This window comes from Trachurus trachurus (genome assembly GCF_905171665.1).
Source record: "Trachurus trachurus genome assembly, chromosome: 13".
Classification (NCBI taxonomy): Eukaryota; Metazoa; Chordata; class Actinopteri; order Carangiformes; family Carangidae; genus Trachurus; species Trachurus trachurus.
In genome coordinates this window covers 40,669,504-40,695,139 of record NC_139892.1, presented here as the reverse complement: position 1 = coordinate 40,695,139, position 25,636 = coordinate 40,669,504, and the positions used below count along the sequence as shown (strand labels likewise).

Sequence of the window (25,636 nt, the reverse complement as noted above, 5' to 3'; positions counted from 1 at the left end):
TTTCCAGCCAACTTTTAACATTGATCTTAGAAGAGGCCTTATGGAATCATGCCTTCTAAAATCCATTACTCCATTACTTTGATTTCAAAAAGGTACTCTTGTCAGGCAGTATTTATGTTTACATTTTGTTATTTGAGCAACTGAACATTTATTCATGAACCAGATGAAGAGACCTGTTTATTATTTATTCATTTGATTTTGCAACTGTTCAGTGAAATAGCCGGTTTCAATAAAACTACCTGTGACTTGTCATATTTGGCTTTAACTTTGACTGAACATTTGCTCTCACTTTGTGGAAAAATATCGGGATATATATCGTATATCGATATTCAGACAAAATATATCGGGATATGACTTTTGGTCCATATCGCCCAGCCCTAGGTTGAGACCAGAAAACGTTCTGACACCAGGCTTTGAACATGTTTATTGAGGATGTAAAGTGGGTGATTTTAACATGGGGGTCTATGGAGAATGCTGCTTTCTGACACCAGCCCCCAGAGGAAGAAGAGGGGATTGCAGTTTGTTGAACGAGGAAGTGACTTCACTTCTCAGACCCACAACTGCCCCCTTGGTCTGTGGTCTGTGTTGAGTCCAGCAGCAGCAGCAGCTTTCTGCTGGTCCGGTGAAACCCGGGTCTTAGTCCGGTGCCATCTGTCTCCTGATCCTGATCCTCTCTGAGTGGTTCAGTGGAGGCTGCAGCTGCTCCGCTCCTCACGAGGCCTCACCTCTAACCCCCCCTCACCCCCCCCACAGGGCTAATCACCACCCGGCCTTCACAACCTGCAGGACAACTGTCCACAGGAAGCTGGAGGCAGAGCGGCGACTGTGGGGGCGGCGGGTCCCTCTTGTCCTGGAAAACCTGGAAAATGGTTGACCAATTTTCCCTATTCGCACAGGATTAGTTTTACCTGGGGACCTCTGGTAATCTGTAATAATTGCGGAGGACGTCTGTGATCTTGATCCCGTGTGAATGCGCCATGTCAGTAATTTGTGAAGTAAAAATTCCCCTGCAAATGACCGACTATATTTCACCCAAGGCCGACGTCCCGTGGTAAAACTAGTCCCGTGTGAATCTGCATCTCAGTAATTGAGGGGCATTTTTTGTTCTTCCCTGGTTGAAACCAAACTGTACGGGTTGAAACAAATTGCATAACTTAGAGCCACAGACTGCACTTCTTTAAACCAGACTTCTGGAGCTGAGAGAGGAAGAAACATAGAAACAAAAATGTACAAAATAAGGTTCAACTGTTGAAAATAACATGAACGGGACTAGGGATGTCACGATTACTTGTTTTCACAATTAATCACGGTATTAAACGCCACAATTAATTAATCGTAAAGATTCTTAAATACCGTCACTTTCAAAAAAGATAATGTTGGAAACACAGAGGCAGATGTGCACAAAAGTTAAGGTAAATGTAAGAAATACTGGTCAATTTACCTACGTAACATACAATTGGTATAGGAATTGAAATGTTAGCGTCTCATTTGTGATAAAAAACAAACAGACAAACAATTTAAAAATAAACTTAAACATTTGGTATAGATGACAATTAATGATTTGAATATTTAAAACACTTAATAATTGGTTACATATGAATAATAGATACTTCAAATATTTAGTGTAAAAATGTGTAATGTAATTATATTTTGACTGTGTTTGATTTTACGCATTCATATGTTGTGAAATTAATTAATTCATAATAATCATGATAATCGTAACACTGTGATTATTTCTCTGACAATAATCGTACAAAGAAAATCTATCATCGTGACATCCCTAAACGGGACAGAGGATGTAGAATAACAACATGTCTGTCAGACTGGAGCTGCTGGGAAAAGTCCTGGGAAACGATTTCAAGAGAAGTGTGAGAACGCTGCACGGGTGTGTGTGTGTGTGTGTGTGTGTGTGGTGGTGGTGGTGGGGTGGGGGGTTAGAGGTGAGGTGAGAAGCCGAGTGTCATGTGACCTTCTCGTCTTCTCTGCAGGTCGGTCACGGACCCCCGAGACGGGAAACGAGTCGCCCTGAAGAAGATGCCCAACGTCTTCCAGAACCTGGTGTCCTGCAAGAGAGTGTTCAGAGAGCTGAAGATGTTGTGTTTCTTTAAGCACGAGAACGTGAGTGGACACACACACACACACACACACACACACACTAGGGCTGTCACTTTTTATTCGACATTCGAATATTCGTTCGAATGTGGGGGGAAAAGTTCGTATTGGAGCAGTAATGACCTGCTCGATATGCAGGCTGCAGCAAAGATACTCTATTTACCGTCTTTGGCTGCAGTGCCCGGTGCCTGCATAGCGCCGCGGAACGTCCACCGGACGCGGAAGGGCCGCGAAGAGCCGAGAAGCGGAGCCAGTTTACTTTCTGTGCCCATATTAACCGCTGGTGTGGTGTCGCGGCGTGCACCTCCGCGGCCGGCTCGCGCCGTGCAGCGTCTGGTCTAGTTTGTGTGAGAGCCGCGAGCAATCGCGTCAAGCTGGGCAGGAAGTCAAACATGAAACAACGAGAGTATCCGGTCAATTTTCAAAATAAAACACTGCGACTGTGTGTGCTGCGGCTGCGGCGCGGGGGGGATGGGGGGGGGGGGTAATATTCGAATATATCCGAACGAATTACGGGTCATTCAATAATCGTTCGAACCTCATTTTTCTAAAAACTGACAGCCCTAACACACGCACACAGAGTTCAAAGTTCAAGTTCAAAGTGTTTATTGTCATTTGCACAGTGGAAAGGTGAGTTTCCCTGACAATGAAATTCTTACTTTGCTGTCCTCGTCATAGAAAGCAGCAATTATAAGGAAAAAACTAGATAAAAATGGACTGGATGAATGAATAATGAATGAATGAATTGATCATAACGTCTGTGACATCACTTCCTGTGTCCTCAGGTCCTCTCTGCTCTGGACATCCTGCAGCCGCCACACATCGACTACTTCGAGGAGATGTATCCTCCTCCTGCTGTTGTCTCCTCCTCCTGTCTCCTCCTCCTGGACCTTAAAGGGATATTCCGGCGTAAGTTTAACCCATGGTCCAACGCACCGTAACACCGAGAGATGAAGTCTGCTAACCGCTAGCTTCTCTAGCACCATAACAAACAGCGCAGTCTATTGATGCACCGATTAAAAAGCCACTTACAGCCACAAATAATGCTCAGAACAGCACCAAACGGCATCAACAGTACAAACAGGGTCCCATCCCATAATACGAGGCATCAAACACTGTTAGCTTAGCCTGGTTTCTATTGAAAAGAGACGAAAACAACTCACCCACTCTGCTCCAGTTATACGCTATGCAGCAACTTTCTGTGTCCAGCACAGAGTCCAGGCACTGACAACACACGTCCGAGGCCGACTGGCAGCACAAACATCTGGTTTCAGCACAAACATCTGGTTTCAGCACAGACATCTGGTTTCAGCACAAACATCTGGTTTCAGCACAAACATCTGGTTTCAGCACAAACAAACATCTGGTTTCAGCACAAACATCTGGTTTCAGCACAGACATCTGGTTTCAGCACAAACAAACATCTGGTTTCAGCACAAACATCTGGTTTCAGCACAGACATCTGGTTTCAGCACAAACATCTGGTTTCAGCACAAACATCTGGTTTCAGCACAGACATCTGGTTTCAGAACAAACATCTGGTTTCAGCACAAACATCTGGTTTCAGCACAGACATCTGGTTTCAGCACAAACATCTGGTTTCAGCACAGACATCTAGTTTCAGCACAAACAAACATCTGGTTTCAGCACAAACATCTGGTTTCAGCACAGACATCTGGTTTCAGCACAAACAAACATCTGGTTTCAGCACAAACATCTGGTTTCAGCACAAACAAACATCTGGTTTCAGCACAGACATCTGGTTTCAGCACAAACAAACATCTGGTTTCAGCACAAACAAACATCTGGTTTCAGCACAGACATCTAGTTTCAGCACAAACAAACATCTGGTTTCAGCGGCCACTGGCAGCATAAACATCTGGTTTCAGCACAAACAAACATCTGGTTTCAGCACAAACAAACATCTGGTTTCAGCACAAACATCTGGTTTCAGTACAAACATCTGGTTTCAGCACAGACATCTGGTTTCAGCACAATCATCTGGTTTCAGCACAAACATCTGGTTTCAGCGGCCACCGACAGGCAGTGACCACCGCAGCTGCCCCTCTTTGACTTTCCTCCTCCATTTCCTTCAGCTTGTCTTCAGTAAACTCGGTCTCAAACTGATAGCAGCGCCCATCGAAATGAAACCAGTCGTTGTTGTTCGCAAACTCCATAAACTCAGCCGTGTCCGTGATGTTTCCTTCATTAAATTACAGACAGTCTCTTCCTGCAACGAACGGCGTCGGTCGCGTGTGTGACGTTGCGTCTAATCTCACGCTTGTTTACGTGATTCTCTCTGTTCATTTCCCTGTGAACACTCGATAATAACTTTCATAAACTGATGAAGATACATAGGAACTTAGCTGCATTATATGGAGTAATACACACACATTCATCCTTGAGCTGCGGGACTCTACTTCACTCGGTAACCACCTCCACGCCAGCTGACTACCTGTAACCATGGCTACAACAGCTGACTACCTGTAACCATGGCTACAACAGCTGACTACCTGTAACCATGGCTACAACAAGCAGACTACCTGTAACCATGGCTACAACAAGCAGACTACCTGTAACCATGGCTACAACAAGCAGACATCACAGAATCAAGTGGTCAGTCTGGTGGTCACTGCCTGTCGGTGGCCGCTGAAACCAGATGTTTGTTCTGAAACCAGATGTTTGTGCTGAAACCAGATGTTTGTTCTGAAACCAGATGTTTGTGCTGAAACCAGATGATTGTGCTGAAACCAGATGATTGTGCTGAAACCAGATGATTGTGCTGAAACCAGATGATTGTGCTGTCGGCTGCTGAAACCAGATGATTGTGCTGAAACCAGATGTTTGTGCTGAAACCAGATGATTGTGCTGAAACCAGATGTTTGTGCTGAAACCAGATGATTGTGCTGAAACCAGATGTTTGTGCTGAAACCAGATGATTGTGCTGAAACCAGATGTTTGTGCTGTCGGCTGCTGAAACCAGATGTTTGTGCTGAAACCAGATGTCTGTGCTGAAACCAGATGATTGTGCTGAAACCAGATGTTTGTGCTGAAACCAGATGATTGTGCTGAAACCAGATGTTTGTGCTGTCGGCTGCTGAAACCAGATGTTTGTGCTGAAACCAGATGTTTGTGCTGAAACCAGATGATTGTGCTGAAACCAGATGTTTGTGCTGAAACCAGATGTTTGTGCTGAAACCAGATGATTGTGCTGAAACCAGATGATTGTGCTGAAACCAGATGTTGGTACTGAAACCAGATGTCTGTGCTGAAACCAGATGTTTGTGCTGAAACCAGATGATTGTGCTGAAACCAGATGTTGGTACTGAAACCAGATGATTGTGCTGAAACCAGATGTTTGTGCTGCCAGTCGGCCTCTGTGTGTGTTGCCAGTGCCTAGACTCTGTGCTGGACATGGAAAGTTGCTGCATAGCGTATAACTGGAGCAGAGTGGGTGAGTTGTTTTCGTCTCTTTTAGATAGAAACCAGGCTAAGCTAACAGATGTTTGATGCCTCGTATTATGGGATGGGACCCTGTTTGTACTGTTGATGTTGATGCTGTTCTGAGCATTATTCGTGGCTGTAAGTGGCTTTTTAATCGGTGCATCAATAGACTGCGCTGTTTGTTATAGTGCGGTCTTTGCTAACGTTGCTACAACTAGAGAAGCTAGTGGTTAGCAGACTTCATCTCTCCAGGGTGGGGTGGGGGGTCTAACTCGGTGTTACGGTGCTTTGGACCATGGGTTAAATTTACGCCGGAATATCCCTTGAACTCCTCCTCCTCCCCCCCCCCCCCCCCCCGGACCTTAAAGGGGACATATTATGCAAAACTCACTTTTTCATAGCTTTAGTTTGTGTATTTGCCTCCTCACCCCTTAAACGTCAGTTTTGACGACTACGTCAACATTTTGTAAACTGCCATAGTCAGAAAATGTGTCTCTTAACAAGCCGTTTTAATTTCACCCGGTTTATTACATCACAAGCCGGGTGATGTGAATATCCAAGCCCTCGCTCCCGTGGTTACCGTGGTTACCATGGTTACCTCAGCTACCAGAGCGAAGGTTCTAAACCGACCCCCCCCCCCCTCCCCTCCTGCTCCTCCTCCTCCCCCCTCCTGCTGCTCCTGGACCTTTACTCCTCCCCCCCCCCCCCCCCCCCCCCCCTCCCCTCCTGCTCCTCCTGGACCTTAACTCCTCCTCAGCTACGTGGTCACTGAGCTCATGCAGAGCGACCTCCATAAGATCATCGTGTCTCCGCAGCCGCTCAGCTCCGACCACGCCAAAGTTTTCCTCTACCAGATTCTACGAGGTTCGTTCTGTCGCCGTGATCAATAACTGATCAATAACCGATCAATAACTGATCAATAACTGATCAATGAAAGGGGTGTGGGGTGGTGGGACAGAACATAAGCTGTTTTTGTACGCAGACGATATTTTGCTACTTATCTCAGACCCAGCTAGTTCTATTCCCATAATCCTTAATAAGATTGAATCATTTTCTCAAATATCCGGATATAAAATTAACTGGCAGAAATCCGAGGTGATGCCTATATCTAGGTTTTTCTCTCAATCGGAGATCTCTAATTTTCAGTTTAGATGGATCCCGGTAGGAATGAAATACAGTGGGTACTAGTTTCATTTGGACGATTTCACGCGAGATTCACGCGAGAGTCACGGGAGACTCACGCGGATTTTTTGTGGAGGAGTAATTGTGTTTTCACCAGAAGCTGCAATGTGCCCAAACAACCGCCAGGTGGCATCTGTGAGCAGCAGGACGCCTCTATAAGACAGCAGCACGGAGCAGTGAGGATATCCTGAAATAACATCCCCTCGATATCCTGAAATAACATCCCCTCGATAGAAATATGCTACAAAGTTGATAGGTTTCATCCATGTTTTGACAGAAAACACAAACTATATCTATAACCGTCTATAACACATTAGCGACATATTAGCACCTCCATTATCTCTGACCAATAGGTGTGCTTGTAATAATTGTTGTGACCACACAAGGGTCTATAACTGTCTATAACACATTAGCGACACATTAGCACCTGCATCATGTGCTTGTAATAATTGCTGTGACGACAGCTGGACACTGTAACACATTAGCATCCTCTTTATCTCTGACCAATGGGTGTGTTTGTGGATACTTCACTCAAGTACATTGTCAGACAAAAGTCCTGCCCCCCACAGTAGGCTACTTCACACAGCTGTTTGCTTTGAACAGAAAAACCGGTTCCTCACACTTCTCAGTTCATAAGTTTCATAAGCCGGAGGACAAAAATGTAGGGGAGAGCAGGGTCGAAAGTAACATTTTTCAAATAAATGTCATTTAAAAAGATAGTATTACAGAAAGAGACATTTTTTTGTTGTGATCACCATCTCATATGTGTTCTCTATCAGGTGTTATTTTGTAAAAATGTGAAACGACGTCGGTGTAATTTGACTTTGAAGAGAAGCTGCGCTTTGTGACTTTCGTCCCTCACGGCAGGTTTGTGAGGTGCAGGGAAAGGATCAGGCGGTTCTTTGGTTTCAAAAATACTCTTACTTTATTTACTACAAAAGATTAAAACTTTGGGGAAGGGGGAAGGGGAAGAATAGGGTCGTGGTTCCTGGAGCGCGCTTGGCCGCGTCCACAGCTCGGCTTTAATTAAGGGGGGGACACCCCCCATTCAGGGAGTGACGACACATCCAGCTGAAGGTGATTCCCTCGTTAAGCCGCCGCTGCCAGTAGACGCAACAGCAGGACGAAAGTAACAGGGGGGTGGGTCAAAAGTAACACGACAATATAAACTGGACTTGTTCTTGTTTTTCTTGTTTTTATTTAAAATGTCTGACAATGCTCTTGTTAATATGTGATTACAAACATATTGTGACCTTTATCTTATTTAAATTTTTTGGGGAGAGCCGGGTCGATTGATACACTTTTCATTTAAACGTCTTTTTCAAAGATGACGTTATGTACACAAACATTTTTATCATGTGATCAACAACTCACATGTGTATTCTCTTAGTTACAAGTGTAATTTAACACATATGTTGGATGATCGCGCTGTTTTATAACTTTGAACGTAAGTTGACATTTGTCTCAAACGCCCCACCTATGCGGGTCGTTTGAGACACAGAGGAGGGAGGGTTGAAACAGCGTTTTAAACAGAAACTACTGACCTTACTCTCGTTTTTATGCAGCATATCAGACAACATACTAGTGTACTCGTCATTGCCAAAATGTCACATAATTTCTCACAATATAAATAGGTCAAATAAATATTTTTGTCCCGTGCGTAATTGTCAAGATCCGCATTTCGATTAAACTCGCCTTTCTTCTTTTGTACGAGTTGTTGGACGACTGCATTTTCATTTCATTGACTTATTTCCCTGCCCTAAGTCATGTTTATGGAGACACAGTTGAACATATTGTCATTTTACCCTCGGCATTTTCCCCTCACTTTGCTGAATATCTGTTGATTCACGTCATAAACACGAACATTAAAAATATCTGGTGTTTATTAAAAATACATGTTGTTCATTCAAATCGGTTGTTGTTCATTGCAAAACAGGCTATTAATTTGGTGATTTATATACAGATATTGATCGCGCAGTGTGACCACAGTCACTACGCACGGTGGCGTGAGGGACATTTGAAACAGCTTTATCAATCGTCCCTGCAGCGACTACTGACAATAAAACCTGTTTTGCCTCTAAACTTCAAAACTATGACATTTCATAATTTAGGACCTGTTTATGTACGAATTCATCTGTTGTTAGGTCATATTATTATTGCATGAAACACACAATACAACTTTTGATCACAAAAAAACTACCGCACGTAACATTTTACTTTCCCTAGTCAAAAACCGGTTCGCGCTAATAACTTTTGAATGGCGTGACGTAATTTCACAAGCTTTCCCAGGATTGGTCGGTGTTGAGTGCTGAACATAGTGACAAAATCTGACGGCTCAAGCTTGTGTGGTTTTCGAGGAAATCGCTGTGTATCAATCGTCCCGTGTATCAATCGACCCGGCTCTCCCCCCTACATTTAATTTTTAGAACGAACGATCAATGACGCTCATTTGGATTTTTTTTTTGAACGTTTGTAGATCGCTTATTAGCATGCTCATTCTCTCAGCATTCTCAGTTCAAAAGTTTCATAAGCCGGAGGACAAAAATGTAGAAGCCGATGGGAAAAAGAGAAGAAATATCGTCGTGTTTCATGTAGGCTAATAAAATAAAACACCGATCCTGTGAGGAAGAAGAGAAAAAGCATGTGGTCCGACCTGACCCGAGTTATTGAATGTTTAGCCTACGTTTATTTAGAAGAAGTTTGATTAAACTTGTAAATTAATGCTGCTCTGGATCGATCAGATTCTTTCCTCATATTCTGATTATTTTAAAACTGTGGCCAAACAGTCTCGCTTTCAATAAAACACACTCGCATTCTATTACAATCAGTGAAATATATGAAAACAATATAAAACACAGTTTTTTGTTTGGATAAGCTTCATTTTTAAAAGCGCAATGTTCAACTGTCAGAAATTAAAAGCAGCCTCCTCTTGTTGTATTTGCAGCAACACTGTTGATTCAGGCTGTGATCAGCTTTTTTGTATGCTCGAGCCTAGGCTACTTTCCATTAAAACAACCTGCTGCTCTTGGCTGAAACAAAGTCACTGGTAACAAAATCAGCATCTAATCTGTCCCTTCAAATTGTGTGTTTGGAGCAGCTGCTGACAGATGTGCATTAATGCTTCGCTCTTGAGTCCAGCCGCATCGGGTCCAGGCTGCTGGCACGGACAAAGCAGCTTAGAAACTGTTAAACGAGCGATCGTCGGCTGAGTGGATTGTTACATTCACCAGAACTTGCAGAAAATAGATATGAGACAATTTAGCCTGCTCAAACTTGGAGCCAGACCCGGCCAGGAGAGATCAAAAATATGGAGGAGTCCAGGACCCCCATGAGAACCACTGATCCTGTTGAACGTAGGCTACAGACCACTGTGATACAATATAAACAACACCATTGATCACCGGCGTAGCGGTCCCTCTCTCCATTCATTGTCTAGCTCTCTCGACCACAGCTGCAAATGAAGTACCTATGGCCTATGAACAGCGCCACTCTCCATTGCAGCTACGTTGTGGTCAAACGTGGAATTACCCCCAAAATCTTTTGAGCTGCATCTCAGTACGATGCTTCCACCTAGTGGCTACAATGTGACCTACAATTTCACGCAACGCGTGAATCACGCTTTCCGTGAGGGAAACGTCCAAATGAAACTAGTACCCACTGTACCTAGGATTAAAGTTGACAGCTGATTTATCTGATATAATAGAAATGAATCTAATGCCATTACTTCAAAAGATGAAAAATAAGTTGGAAAGATGGAAGATAATTAATCTCACTCTGTGGGGCAAAATTAATACTATTAAGATGGTGATAGCACCACAATTTAATTATATATCAATGATGCTTCCATTAATCATTCCTAGTGGCATATACAAACAATATAATCAAATGGTTAAAGAATATTTGTGGAATGGAAAAAAGCCTAGGATTAATATAAAAAACTTATGTACTACTAGGGAAAATGGGGGCCTGGCCCTTCCAAATGTAGAGATATATAATTTGGCTTTTGAACTGGCTAAACTGGTGAGGCATTGGGCTAACTATGATTCTCAACCAGATTGGGTAAAGATAGAAATGGCCATGGTGGCTCCCTCAAGACCAATACAGGCTCTTTCTCAGATCAAAGTGGTAGAGGGGGGAAAAAGTCCTATTCTGAAGCACTCTCACTGGGTGTGGTCTGAGGTGCATAGGTTGATGGGGAAATCAAAATACAAACAAGGTTATTCGTCCATATGGGATAATCCACGCATCATGATAGGTAAACGATCATTTTGCTGGGATCCTTGGCAGAGGAACGGTATTTGTGTGATTGATGATCTGTATAAGGATGCAGTTTTTAAGTCATATCAGGAACTAGTGGATCAATTTCTCCTGGAGGGAAGGGGTGAATTTTGGAAATATTTACAACTAAGGAGCAGTGTGCGGAGTGTGTTCCCACTCAACAGAAATATAGAAGAACCTAACATGTTACAAAACCTTTTTGACTTGCCAAGTACAATGCATAGTGCCTCAATATTTTACAAAAACATAATGGAACTACAAAGTGTGAACACTGAGAATCTTAGATTAATATGGCAAAGAGATTTAGAATGTGAAATAAGTAGGGAGAAATGGCATAATATAGTTTCCAAGGTTGGGTGGGCCACTAGGGATATTAGAAGCAAATTTACCCATTACAAAATCATACATAGATATTACTATACTCCTATGAAGCTCTTTAGGATGGGTTTAGTGGAAGACAAAAGATGTTGGAAGTGTAAAGGAGAATATGGTACATTTTTGCATGCCTTTTGGGAATGTCCGGTGGTAGTACCTTTCTGGAAAGAAGTATTAAAGAAATTGGGAGAGTGGTTGGGACAAAACTTACCGGAATCACCACTGTTTTGTCTCCTGGGAGATAGCACACTTTTGCCACGAGGAGTCAACAAAGGACAGCATGCGCTAATAACAGCAGGCCTCATTACTGCAGCAAGGCTGATACTGAGGAATTGGAAGAGTACGTGTACACCGGGGCTTGCAAATTGGACTCAACTGATGACAGAGACTGCATCTTTCGAATATCTGATTGCCAGGAAGAACAATGTTAAAGGGAAGTTCCATGTAGTATGGGACTATTTCTTTCGATACATCAAGGACTTGTCACAATAAGCATATGTTGAATCACATCACAATTGATATAATCACAAACATATAAAGGTACAGAGGGGTGCTGTCCTTGTAGTTTTGTTTTGACTGCCTGTTTGTTTTTGTTTTTTTAGTTTTTTTATATATATACATTTTTTTTCTCTCTATGTGTTTGCTGTTGTCTTTTGTATGTATTTTATTATTTGTTGAAAAATAAATAAATACTTAAATGAAAAAAAAAAAAAAAAAAAATAATAATAACTGATCAATGCACCGATCTATAACGGATCAATAAGGATCAATACCTGCTCTCCTCCCTCAGGACTGAAGTACCTCCACTCCGCTGGGATTCTGCACCGAGACATCAAACCTGGAAACCTGCTGGTCAACAGCAACTGTGTCCTCAAGGTGTGTGTGTGTGTGTGTGTGTGTGTGTGTGTGTGTGTGTGTGTGTGTGTGTGTGTGTGTGTGTGTGTGTGTGTGTGTGTGTGTGTGTGTGTGTGTGTGTGTGTGTGTGTGTGTGTGTGTGTGTCTGAGTGTGTGTGTGTGTGTCTGAGTGTGTGTGTGTGTGTGTGTGTGAGTGTGTGTGTGTGTGTGTGTGTGTGTGTGTGTGTGTCTGAGTGTGTGTGTGTGTGTCTGAGTGTGTGTGTGTGTGTGTGTGTGTGTGAGTGTGTGTGTGTGTGTGAGTGTGTGTGTGTGTGTGTGTGTGTGTGTGTGTGTGTGTGCAAGTTTTTCTTATTACAAGCACAAAAAACTTACTTTCACTTTTCACTGGCAGATTTTTCTATTTATTGTGAATTTAAGTGAAAATGATCTAAAAACAAGTTAATTCTTAACCCTAACCCTTAAGGTGATGAGTCTTATTTTAAGTGGAAAAGAGATTAGTTTTGACTGTTTGAGAAATTTGGACAAGAAATAAGACAAATATTCTCAGAAGAGGAAAAGCCCTTCCCTCCCCCCCGACAGACCGACGCAGTAACGTGAACCTCTGTCCTCAGATCTGTGACTTCGGCCTGGCCCGGGTGGAGGAGTCGGACGAGTCGCGCCACATGACTCAGGAAGTGGTGACGCAGTATTACCGCGCGCCGGAGATCCTGATGGGCAGTCGCCACTACTCCAACTCCATCGACATCTGGTCGGTCGGCTGCATCTTCGCCGAGCTGCTGGGGAGGCGCATCCTGTTCCAGGCCCAGAGCCCCATCCAGCAGGTAGGAGCACCTCCTCTCTCCTCCTCTCCTCCTCTCCTCCTCTCTCCTCCTCTCCTCCTCTCCTCCTCTCTCCTCTCTCCTCCTCTCTCTCCGAGCTGCTGGGGAGGCGCATCCTGTTCCAGGCCCAGAGCCCCATCCAGCAGGTAGGAGCACCTCCTCTCTCCTCCTCTCCTCCTCTCCTCCTCTCTCCTCCTCTCTCCTCCTGTCTCCTCTCTCCTCCTCCTTTATCCTCCTTTCTCCTCCTCTCTCCTCTAGTCTGCTGTTTCTTTTTCTTTTTACTTTTTATTAATCTACATGAACAAAGAACATGAGATCATCGCGGGTGGTCCAGTTAAAATCTAAATATTCTATTACACACACATCATAGTCACATGTCAGACTATTCAAGCTGCATATTCGATCCATTTTTCCCAGCGTTCCGTACACTTCTCCAACTGAAGTCTTAAAACAAAAGTAAGGCCCAATCCCATTTCTCTATTTTACCCCTACCCCTTGCCCCTCGCCCCTTGAAACGGAGCTACAAGGGGTAGAAAGTCAACCCCTACGAACTGGGACACCCCTTCAACAGTCACATACGTCATCACGTAGTCTCACTGGCTTTTACGTAAGCTGATGCGGCGAGCTTTTTACAGAAATCAAATAGCCGTGTACCATATAACATATAAAATAAGATAAAACGTAATGCAGACTGATCGGTTCATTGTAAAACATTTATTTACTGATGTAAATGTGGTGATTTCTGTACGTACAGAGCCCCGAGGCAGCGCTGCCTGCTCCTCTGACTGGTACATGAAGCTTCACTTTTCATCCAAATAAACTAATGTTACTGCCACAATTGTCAGATTTCATCAATGAGACCAACATTTAAATGCTAAAAAGAATTTAACTAGCCGGTGGTAAACCTCTAAAAACCTGCGGGTAAGTTAATCAGCGATCGTTTTCTCCCCCGGGATGAGGACGTAGTTTGGCCGGCCGGTTTGGCTCCCAAAAAACGTCGTAGCAAACTTCTAACCAGCCGTCATTTGGGTAAACTAACCGCACATTTGGGACCTAAACAGTTACTTTCTTGCATGAAAAAATATTAAAACTTGATAAAGTGATGTAATAACAGCGCTACAGTGAGAAATAAAACGGCTTTTCGTTTTACAGCTAGTGCTGCCTGTTATGGGACTGTTCTATAGTGGTAGTTCCCCCCCTAGCGTTTGTATGGAAATGGTATGGCCCGACTGAAAGCAGGAAGTGCTGTGTTGTTTATGTCTCTGGCGCGAGTTCTCAATACAGTTCATGTGATAGACACGCTACATGTCTCCTCTCCTTTATTACACACAAACATGGTGTCAGAAGTAAATAACCAAGTCAAATAGCTAAGCAACACCGAAGAAGACATCAGCATCACGATGGCGTCCGCAATACCACCACCGGGAGAGATGAAATTTACCGGCGACCTCGCAAACAACTGGGACGAATTCAGGTCGGAGTTTGAAGACTACATGCTGGCGACGGGTCTAAACGAAAAAGAAAAAGATGTACAGGCAGCAACCCTGCGACGGGTGATGGGCAGTGAATGTCGACACATATATAAACATAATTTGGGACTTTCAGCGGAGCAGGCGAAAGACCCCGCAGCTATCCTTGACGCTTTGGAGGCGCATTTCAAGCCAGCCAGGAACGTGATATTTGAGAGATACATCTTCGGCAACTGCAAGCAGGACGAAGGAGAACCCATCGATGCATTCGTAACGCGCCTACGAGAGAGGGCTGCGTCCTGTGAGTACGGAGACCTTAAAGAGGATCTGATAAGAGACAGACTGGTGCTAGGCGTGTGTGATGAGGCTGTGCGCCGTCGCCTGCTCAGAGAGAAAAAGCTCACACTCGCATCAGCCATAGAAATATGCCGGGCGGCAGAACTGACGGATATGAGTTTGAAAGCAATGACACACGACAGACCTCCGGAGACAGTGCATGCAGCAGACAGCCGTCGGCCGCGGGCTGCACCCAGGCAGACCCGCCACGACAGGTTTCAGAATCAGCCGCCTGGCGCGAGCGAAGGCGCAACATGCAGGTTTTGTGGCAACATACACAGACGCGGACGTGAACTTTGCCCCGCATATGGCAAGAACTGTCGCTATTGTGGAACAGCGAACCACTTCGCAAAAATGTGCATGAAGAAGGGCCAAACCACTAGACAGTTGAACACAGCAGACACCGAATACCCGGAGGATATGAACCCGTCTGACTCAGAAGCACACATATATACTGCACAGAGCATTGGGGCAGTTCAGGGATGTGGTAAGAAATGGTTTGTCAACATTAAGATGAATGGGGGATCCCAGAGATGCCAGTTAGATTCAGGGGCGACATGTGACGTTATGAGCATAACAGATATGAGGAGACTGGCACCCCAGGCAAAGTTATTACCAAGCCACACCAGATTGGTTCTATATTCAGGTCAGTCAATAAAATCCATCGGCATATTCAAAACAGAGTGTGTAGTGAGAGAAAAAATGCACGAGCTGAGCTTTGAGATAGTGAGGAGCAGTCAGAGACCCCTGTTGTCAGGTGACACCTGCGAGCGTCTAGGTTTGATGCACTTCACCATACCTAAGGAGCTACTTATGGTAGGACACAGCGGCTCAGAGTGTCTAACTAGGCAGCATCTTATCAAAACCTATGATGACGTTTTCAATGCACCAGTCGAATCGCTCCCAGGGGAGGTTCATTTTGAGTTAGACAAAGATGTAGCTCCAGTGCAGGCTTCTCCACGCAATGTTCCAGTAGCTCTGAGGGATGCAGTCAGGGCTCAATTAGACAAACATGAGAGAGATGGACATTTAGCCTCAGTGTCCGAACCAACCGAGTGGATTAGCAACATGGTGATAGTCAGGCAGCCAGAGAAACTGAGGATCTGCATAGACCCCAAGTCACTAAATCTAGCTTTGAAGAGGTCCCACTACATAATGCCAACACTTGAGGATGTTTTATATAAACTGCCCAAGGCCCGTGTTTTCACTCTTGTAGACGCGCGGGATGCCTTCTTACAGTGTAAGCTAGATGAAGAAAGCAGTTACACAACCACATTTTGGACGCCCTGGGGCAGGAAACGCTGGTTAAAGCTGCCTTTCGGGGTATCGGTGGCCCCAGAGATATATCAGCGGAAACAGCATGAGCTACTGGCCGGGCTCAAGGGCGTAGAACCCATTGCAGACGATATACTGGTGGTGGGGTGTGGGGACACAGATGAGGAAGCCACAAAAGACCATGATAGGAAACTGCTAGAGCTCATGGACAGGTGCAGGGAGGTCAAGCTTAGACTGAGCCTAAAGAAACTGCAGTTTAGGGTCAGGGAGGTCAAATTTCATGGACACATTTTGTCAGCAGAGGGGCTCAGGGTGGACCCTGAGAAGGTCAGGGCTGTTCAGGATATGCCTCTCCCCACAGACGCCAAAGCAGTACAGAGACTGATAGGCTTCGTGACCTACCTGGCGAAGTTCACCCCACACCTCTCGGAGGTGTGTGAGCCACTACGTAGGCTGCTGGACAGAGACGTCCCATGGCACTGGCTACCAAAGCATGACGCTGCAGTTGAAGAGATCAAGCGTCTGGTCACAGCGGCCCCGATCCTGAGATACTACGACGTGACCAAGCCAGTCGCCATCCAGAGTGATGCAAGTCAGAAAGGACTGGGCTGCTGCCTATTACAAGAGGGACAGCCAATAGGGTACGCATCAAGGGCACTAACTCAGACAGAACAAAATTATGCACAAATCGAAAAAGAGTGCCTGAGTATTGTGTTTGCATGCCAGCGGTTTCACTACTACCTGTACGGGCGGGGGGAGATAACAGCAGAAACAGATCATAAGCCACTTACCTCAATCTTCAACAAACCCCTCCTCACTGCCCCCAAGCGTCTCCAGAGCATGCTGCTCACGCTCCAGAATTACAACCTCAAGGTAATATACAAGCCAGGCCCCGACATGCACATCAGTGACACGTTGAGCAGAGCCACAGTTTTACCACAGAGGACTGACACAAGATACACAAAACACAACATCTGTAACCTGCAGAGGGCGCAGGAGGACACAGAACAGATAAACCAGGCTGATTACCTGAATGTCACCAGCAAGCGCCTAAGTCAGATCAGACAACACACTGAGGGAGATGAAGCTCTTCAGTTGTTGAAGGCAGCAGTGCTCCAGGGATGGCCAGATCGCCGGGAGGACACCCCTCTGGCCATCAGAGAATATTGGTCAATCAGGGACGAGATCAATGCACAGGATGGAGTGCTCTTCAAAAGCCAGAGAGTCATAGTCCCAAAATTGCTGCGTGCGGAAATGTTGAAACGCATTCATGCCAGCCATGTAGGAGGAGATGCTTGCTATAGGCAGGCAAGAGACACGCTGTACTGGCCGAACATGCACGGGGAAGTCAAGGACTATGTGAGCCAGTGCTCAGCGTGCAATGAATACTCACATGAGCAGCAGCGCGAAACAATGTTGTCACATGCACTCCCAACGCGGCCATGGCAGATTGTGAGTATGGACTTGTTCAGGCAGGCAGGCAAAGACTTTCTGCTTATTGTAGATCATTATTCAGATTTTTGGGAAGTAGAATTGCTCCCAGATCTTTCAGCAGAGACCACAGTACTGAGATGCAAAGCCCAGTTTGCAAGGCACGGGCAGCCTGACCGGGTGATAAGTGACTGTGGGCCCCAGTTTGACTGTGAAACATTCAAAAGGTTTGCAAAAGAATGGGACTTTGAACACGTTAAGTCCTCACCCAGACATCCGAAATCTAATGGAAAAGCAGAGTCCGCTGTGAAAATAGTGAAGAATCTGTGTAAGAAGGCGGCCTGTGCGGGCAACGACCCGTGGCTGGCTATTCTACAGTGGAGGAACACACCCTCGGAGGGCATGTTCAGCAGCCCGGCGCAGAGACTGATGTCTCGTAGACTGAGGACCCCACTCCCAGTGGCTGACACACTCCTGGAGCCAAGCGTGGTCACCGGGGTTCCAGACAAACTGCGGGTCAAACATCAAACAGCCAAGCTCTGGTACGACAGGTCAGCCAGGGACCTGCCTGAGCTGAGCATTGGCCAGGACATTAGAATGAAGCCATTGCCTGGGGACAGGACGGGCAGGTGGAGAAGAGGAGTTTGCATGCAGCAGGTGGCTCCCAGATCGTACCTGGTGGATGTGGAGGGAACATACTACCGGCGAAACCGCGTGGACCTGCGGCCAGCAGAGGTCGGAGGGACGGGGCGCCACCCCCAGCAGCACGGCGAGCAGCAAAGCAGCCCGCCTGTCGAACAACCCAGCAGTCCACCCCGAAATGCAGCGGATGAGGTCGTGGACTGTGGCACAAGTGCACAGGACGCCAGGCCACCAGGGCAGAGTGGTCTTCACCAGCCCATGGGTGGTTCACCACCCACACCAGGGCACCGGACGGCCAGCGGCAGGCTGGTGAAGGTGCCAAACAGACTGAACCTATAGACTGGACTTAATGCTGGGGCCAGTTTTGTTTTGTTATTGTGTGATGTTACAAAAAAAAAAAAAAAAAAACAAGTGGAAAAAAGGGGGGTAATGTGGAATCAACCTGGAATTTATTTTCTAATTGAATTCAAGTTACAGTTAAACAATTAAGTGCAATAAGGGCTATGTTAAGCTGCTATCTAAAAAAGGGGAGATGTTATGGGACTGTTCTATAGTGGTAGTTCCCCCCCTAGCGTTTGTATGGAAATGGTATGGCCCGACTGAAAGCAGGAAGTGCTGTGTTGTTTATGTCTCTGGCGCGAGTTCTCAATACAGTTCATGTGATAGACACGCTACATGTCTCCTCTCCTTTATTACACACAAACACTGCCGGCTGCCGCAAGATGCATTCTGGGAAACTTTTCATACCCCTCCGTTTGAAGTGTTCCTCTGAAAAATCTCAGTTTGGAGGGGTATGTAGCCCCACCACTTCCCCCTACCCCTCTGTCCTAACGGGGACTGGGACTGGGGGTAGGGGTAAGTGGTAGGGCCAAGGGGGGAATGGGATTGGGCCTTAGTCTCTCCATACAGTGAACTTCTTGAATGATCCCGTGCCACTGGATCAGTGTTGGAGGATCTAGTTGCAACCACTTCCTGGTTATGACTTTAATTCCTACCACCAGCCAGAAGAATCTTCAACAAGTACCTGTCCTTATGCAAGACTGTTTTTGGAATAATACCAAGATATAAAATAACATATTATTTATCTCCGTTGACACCTCCTTCCAAAATAACTGGATTTTCAGACAGGCCCAAAAAACAGTAAAGTGGTTAGTAGCCATAGAGGTTCGTAGTGCTGTTCATTTAGGAGTTATATAAAATCTCACTACATTCTTCCAGCCGAACTCTCTTAAACATCTTGAGTTTGCAGCGGTCGCTTGTGTCTCACATATTTCTATCCAGGTCTCTTCTGATATTTGTGTTTCTGACTCCTTCTCCCATTGTTGTTTAATGGATAATGTAGAGTGATTCTTAGAAGCTTGTATACTTCTGTATATTCTTGAGACCAACTTTTTATTATCTTTCTTTTTATATGCCTCATGAAATATAGAAATTAAATTGCATTCCTTTTCTTCTTGATTTGTAATTTTTTATTATAATAGTCTCTGACTTCTAGACTGCTGTTTCTGATGAGTTATTGTGTGTGTGTGTGTGTGTGTGTGTGTGTGTGTGTGTGTGTGTGTGTGTGTGTGTGTGTGTGTGTGTGTGTGTGTGTGTGTGTGTGTGTTTGTGTGTGTGTGTGTGTGTGTGTGTGTGTGTGTGTGTGTGTGTGTGTGTGCAGCTGGACCTGATCACCGACCTGCTGGGGACTCCTTCCATGGAGGCCATGAGGACGGCGTGTGAAGGCGCTCGTGCCCACATCCTGAGAGGACCTCACAAACAGGTTAACCCCCTTTCAAAATCTTTTTATTGAAAAATACAATTAGATATTTCCAATTACAGGGATACAATTATCCTTTTATTTTTATTTTTACATATATGTATATGTAAACACATATACACATGAACAAACGAAAATTAACAAAAACACACTCTGATAAAATTGTAGAGGAAAAATAATTACATTAAATTACAGAGTGCAGAGGGTTAGGGTTAGAAAAAAAAGAAATTCAATATTTTACACCTTTACTTTGGTGCCACATCTGCCGACTCGGTTCCAACATAATCTTTTTTTGGAAAGTGACGGTATTTAGGAATCTTTGCGATTAATTAATTGTGGCGTTTAATACCGCGATTAATTGTGAAAACAAGTAATTGTGACATCCCTAATCGGGACCCAAAGATCGTTAGAGAATGGAATCGGCCCTATCGGCCCTAGTGATTATTAGATTATCAGAATAGTTGATGATTAATTTAATAATGGATTATTGTTTGATGAATGGGTTAATGGATTGGTTTGTGTCCCTGCAGCCGTCACTTCCTGTCCTCTACACGCTGTCCAGCCAGGCGACGCACGAAGCCGTTCACCTGCTCTGTCGCATGCTGGTGTTCGACCCGGTGAGTCACATGACACACACACACACACACACACATCTGGATGGTCTAGTGACCTCTGACCCTTTAACAGGTGGGTATCGGTACTCGATACTTTTCAGGTACCGACTAGGGCTGGGACGATATGCTTTTCTCCCGATTAGATTCTTCTACCATTTTTTGGATGGTGATTCGATTTAAATTGTGATTCTACGATATTGCCGATTCTCTCTATGATTTTTAGTCTTTAGCATTTTTAACATTTATCTGCACACAAACACTGTAGGAGCCTAGAAATTAACATACTCCATTATAAAGTGAACTTAAACCCTTTTCACAACCTGGACTCTCTGGATGTAAAAAAGGCGAACAAATGCACATTGCACAATATTAAAAAAAAAAAAAAAAAAAAAAATCGATTTAAAAATCGTCAAAAACGATATCGCGATATTTATGTGAATCGATTTTTTCTCCCACCCCTACTAATGAAGTTGAAAAAAAGTATCGAATGAAGTCCTCAGTTGGTATCGGTATCGTGTTAAAGGTAATATTTTTAAACGATACCCAGCCCCAGAGGTCAGAGGATGCTACTGTGATGCGCTGTAACAACCTGATAAAACGGCCTGAAGACGGCGGAGGTGGATGTTTTCCTGCCATGAGCTCGTGGGTTCGATTCCTTATATAATACCTTTTCATGTTGATCACTACTTGCACTATTTGTCAATTGTGTTTGCTAATTCAGCAATGCACTGCAAAAACTCTACATCTTTACAAGAATATTTGTCTTTTGCCCTTTTCTTGTCAAAATGTCTCATTTCTAGTCAAAACTAATCTCTATACAACTTAAAATAAGACTCATCACCTAAAAATGAACTTGTTTTTAGATCATTTTCACTTGTTTCAAACTAATTTTCACTTGAAATAAGTAGAAAAATCTGCCAGTGAAAGCAAGTTTTTTGTGTTTGTAATAAGAAAGAAAAACTTGTTCCACTATCAGATTTTTCTACTTATTTCAAGTGAAAATCTGCTTGAAAGAAGTAAAAAGTGTCTAAAAACAAGCTGCTTTTTATGTGATGAGTCTTATTTTATTTATTTTTTTTGATACTTTTTATTTAGTATTTTCAGAAATGAACAAGTTGACAACAGACTGTCAAGACAATAAAACAAAAACAAAAACATGGGGGCTCCTCAGTTGAAAGACCTATATATAATGTCCAGTGTCTTTACTTGATTAGTGTGTAGTGTCCTCAATTGTTTTGATAAAAGCAGTCCATTTCTCCCATTTCCTGGAGAAGGTTGCTCCTCTAGATCGGAGAGAGAAAGTCATCTTTTCCATTAAACACATTTCCTTCACTTTGTCCATCCATTGGTTAATGCTTGGATGTTCTGTTTTATACCAGCATTTTGTTATAACTTTTTTACAAGCCATCAACAGTATTTTACACAGATACCAGTCATTTTTAAGAACCACATTTTCATTTAGGACACAGAAATAGAGGACCGTCACATTGTTAGGGATTGTGTATCCCAGGATCTTTGTCACAGTAGTACAAACATGACCCCAGAAGGTTTGAATTTTTGGGCATAGCCAAAATATATGGGAATGATCAGCGTTCATGTTTCCGCACTGCCTCCAGCACTGTTCTTGTGATTGAGAGAATTTACTTTTTATAAGAGGTGTAATGAAAAAACGTATCAAGTTTTTCCAGCCAAATATTCTCCACTTCTTTGAACTTGTAGATGAATGCTGTGCACTCCACATAGAACGCCATTCCTCCTCTGATATTTCTATATTTAGTTCTTTCTCCCATTTTGCTTTAATGTATCCTGTGTTGATCCCATTCTGTTTCTGAAGGCCTTGATATATTTTAGATATAATTTTTTTATTCTTCTTTTTATAGGCTTCAGTTAGAGTATCTATCACTGTATTGCCCTCTCTGGACAATGTTGGTTTGATTCTTTTATCGAAAAAATCTCTAATTTGCAGGTAACGAAAAAAATCTTTGTTTTCCAGCCCAAATTCTTTTTGTAACTCACTGAAACTTTTTAAGAGCCCTCTATGAGTTATTGTGCATACTGCTGTGATGCCTCTGTCCCACCATCGCCTGAATCCAGCATCACTGATTCCTGGTTCGAATCTGGGATCTAGAGCAGGCCAAATTAATAATTTGATGTCTCCCTCCATATTGTATTCTTTTACCATCTTGTTCCATATTGTCAATGTTTGTTTAATAATTTCATTTTTGCTTTGTCGAGCCAATTTGTTTCCCATGTCCCCTAATATTGCCTGAATCTGGAAACCTTCCATCTGGGCCTCTATGTCTTTCCATCTTGCCTGATATAGAGGGCAGCATGTAGAAACCAGGAACTTTACTTGAGCTGCGTAAAAGTATTGTTTCAGATTAGGCAAGGACAGCCCCCCCTCTTCTTTTGGTAATTGAAGTGTCTTATACCTGACCCTCGGTCTCTTACCGGCCCAGATAAATCTAGAAATAAGTGTATCCCACTGTCTGAATTGTGATTCTGGAATCATCTGTGGGATGGATTGGAAAAGATATAACAGTCTTGGTACCACATTCATTTTTATTACCTCGATTCGTGTCTCAAAGTCCATGTTAAAAGCAGACCACCGCCCGATATCTGTCTTGATATTATTGTTGATGTTTTTATAATTAATTTCAAATGTTTTAATGTGGTCTCTTGCCAATACCACACCCAGGTATTTAATTACTTTCGAATTCCATTTTATTTTATATTTTTCTCTAATTTCTCGGCCTGGGGAATAATTTAGTGTAAGAATTTGTGTTTTTGTTATGTTTAATTTATAGCCAGAGTATTTGCCGTAATCTTCTAATATCGACATCAAATTAGGAAATGTTCTATCTGGGTCTTGAAGAGCCACAATAACATCATCAGCGAAGAGCCCTATCCGATGCTCCTGCTGTCCTATATGGATTCCTTTTAGGTTGTTACTTTGTCTGATCAATTGTGCCAGCGGCTCAATAAATATAGCAAACAAGGTAGGGCTAAAACAACATCCTTGGCGAGTTCCTCGCTGTAAAATAAATCTGTCAGTTAGGTGTCCATTAATTTTTATCCTCGCTGTTGGTTCTTGGTAGAGGCCTTGGATACATTGTATAATTTGTTCATGAATCCCTAGTCTTCCCAAAACTTGATACAGAAACCTCCAATTGACACAGTCAAAGGCCTTTTCTGCGTCGAGGCTCACTAGTACTGCTCTCAGGCCTTGTCTTTGGATCTGATCTATCATGTGCAGAATACGTCTGATGTTATCCTGAGTCTGCCTACCTGTAATAAAACCTGACTGATCTTCGTCTATCAAGTCAGACATAAAATTTTCAAATCTTTTCGAAATTATTGAAGTAAAAATTTTATAATCCACATTTAGGATTGAAATAGGTCTATAGGATTCGCAAAATTCTTTATTTTTACCTTGCTTTGGAATAACTGAGATTATGGCCTCTTTCCAAGAGGGAGGCAGTTTGCCCTCTGTCAGTGTCTGGTTGAAGGAATTCAGAAGTAGCGGGGATAGTTCCTCCCTAAATGTTTTATACCACTCGCTGGGGAATCCGTCACTACCTGGCGTTTTGTTTGATTTTAATCTACTAATTGCGGCATCTAGTTCTTTTTTTGTGATGCTGGAAATTAATTTTTTATTTTGCTCTTTTCCAATAGCAGGCAAGTCCAAGGAATCAAGGAATTCTTTCATTTCACACTCTCTTTTTGCTGTGGGTTGGGTGTATAGGTTTTCATAGTAATCTTTAAAAACACTTTCTATTTCTTCAGGCTCAAACAGTAATTGTTTCGTAACAGGGTCTCTAATCTTATGTATTGTGTGAGAAGCTTGCTGGACCTTAAGTCTTCTTGCCAGATATTTAGTTGCCTTAGATCCAGATTCATAATAGGTCTGTTTAATGAATCTTAGTTTTTTCTCGACCTCTTGACTTAGGATGTCATCTATCTGCCGTCTCACATTGATTATTTGTTGTAAAGCCGGATCATCTTTTTTATTTTTATGTTGCTGTTCCAGTATTATTAATTGTTTAACCAATTTCTTATAGTCTTCCTCTCTAGTCTTTTTTTGGTAAGCTGCCCTCACTATTAACCTCCCTCTCATTACAGCTTTTACCGTATCCCAAAGTATGGTAGGATCCACTGGGCTGTCTAGGTTGTCCTCAATGCAGCATTTAATTTCTTTCTTAACCTCTTCCTGTGTTTTCTGGTTATTCAGCATACCCACATTTAATCTCCAGAGTGTATTTTTATTTCTCCTAGTTAGATGGATATTGAGGTAAATAATACTGTGGTCAGATAAGTCAGTTACCCCTATTTTACATTCCTCTACTCTATATCTGTCTATTGTGTTCATAAAAAAATAATCTATTCTGGAGTACTCCGAATGTGGAGCAGAATAATGTGTGAAGTCCTTCTCTAACGGATGGAGTTCTCTCCAAACATCGAACATCCCCAATTCAGCTAGAGAGGTGTTGACAAGTTTCGATAGGTGAGTCTTAGTTCTCTTGTTATTAGTTGTGTCCAGTCTAGTATTCAGAATCATGTTGAAATCCCCCGCACATATTAGAATACCTTCATTTTCCTGGGCTATGATCTCAAACAATAATTTCAAAAATGTTCTATCAGAGTTAGGTGGCACATAGACATTGACCAAAGTAACTAAATGATTATCCAATTTCCCTTTTGCTATTACATATCTCCCCTCTTTGTCATTTATTTCTTTAATGAGTTCAAAATTAACAGAGTTGGAAATTAGTATGGCGACTCCTCTCTTAGGACCTTTCTTAAATGAACTGAAAAAGGTATTTTTAAATCCAAATTTCCTCAGTTTATCATGTTCTTGCTGAGTTAGATGCGTTTCTTGTAAATATATCACTTGAATTTTTTCTTTCCTAATTTTTGCCATTACTTTTCCTCTTTTAATCACATTGTTTAACCCATTCACATTTAAGGACGCTATTCTCACGTTGTTACTCTGCATCACTTATTGCAAAAAGAAAAGACAAAAGAAAACATCAGTAGCCCCACTAA

General features: G+C 43.3%; 1 protein-coding gene across 1 annotated transcript in view; it reads left to right on the top strand.

The window, feature by feature from the left end:
• Positions 1-1,811: 1,811 nt before the first annotated feature.
• Positions 1,812-25,636, top strand: part of nlk2 (nemo-like kinase, type 2) — a gene marked incomplete at its 5' end in the record, with an annotated part of 28,767 nt that continues 4,942 nt past the window's right edge. The window contains 8 exons of the mRNA XM_083985779.1: positions 1,812-1,885; positions 1,989-2,118; positions 2,898-2,953; positions 6,314-6,420; positions 12,182-12,267; positions 12,858-13,067; positions 19,878-19,979; positions 20,507-20,593. Coding sequence (XP_083841905.1) covers positions 1,812-1,885; positions 1,989-2,118; positions 2,898-2,953; positions 6,314-6,420; positions 12,182-12,267; positions 12,858-13,067; positions 19,878-19,979; positions 20,507-20,593 — 852 coding nt within the window. The remainder of the gene's footprint in view (positions 1,886-1,988; positions 2,119-2,897; positions 2,954-6,313; positions 6,421-12,181; positions 12,268-12,857; positions 13,068-19,877; positions 19,980-20,506; positions 20,594-25,636) is intronic.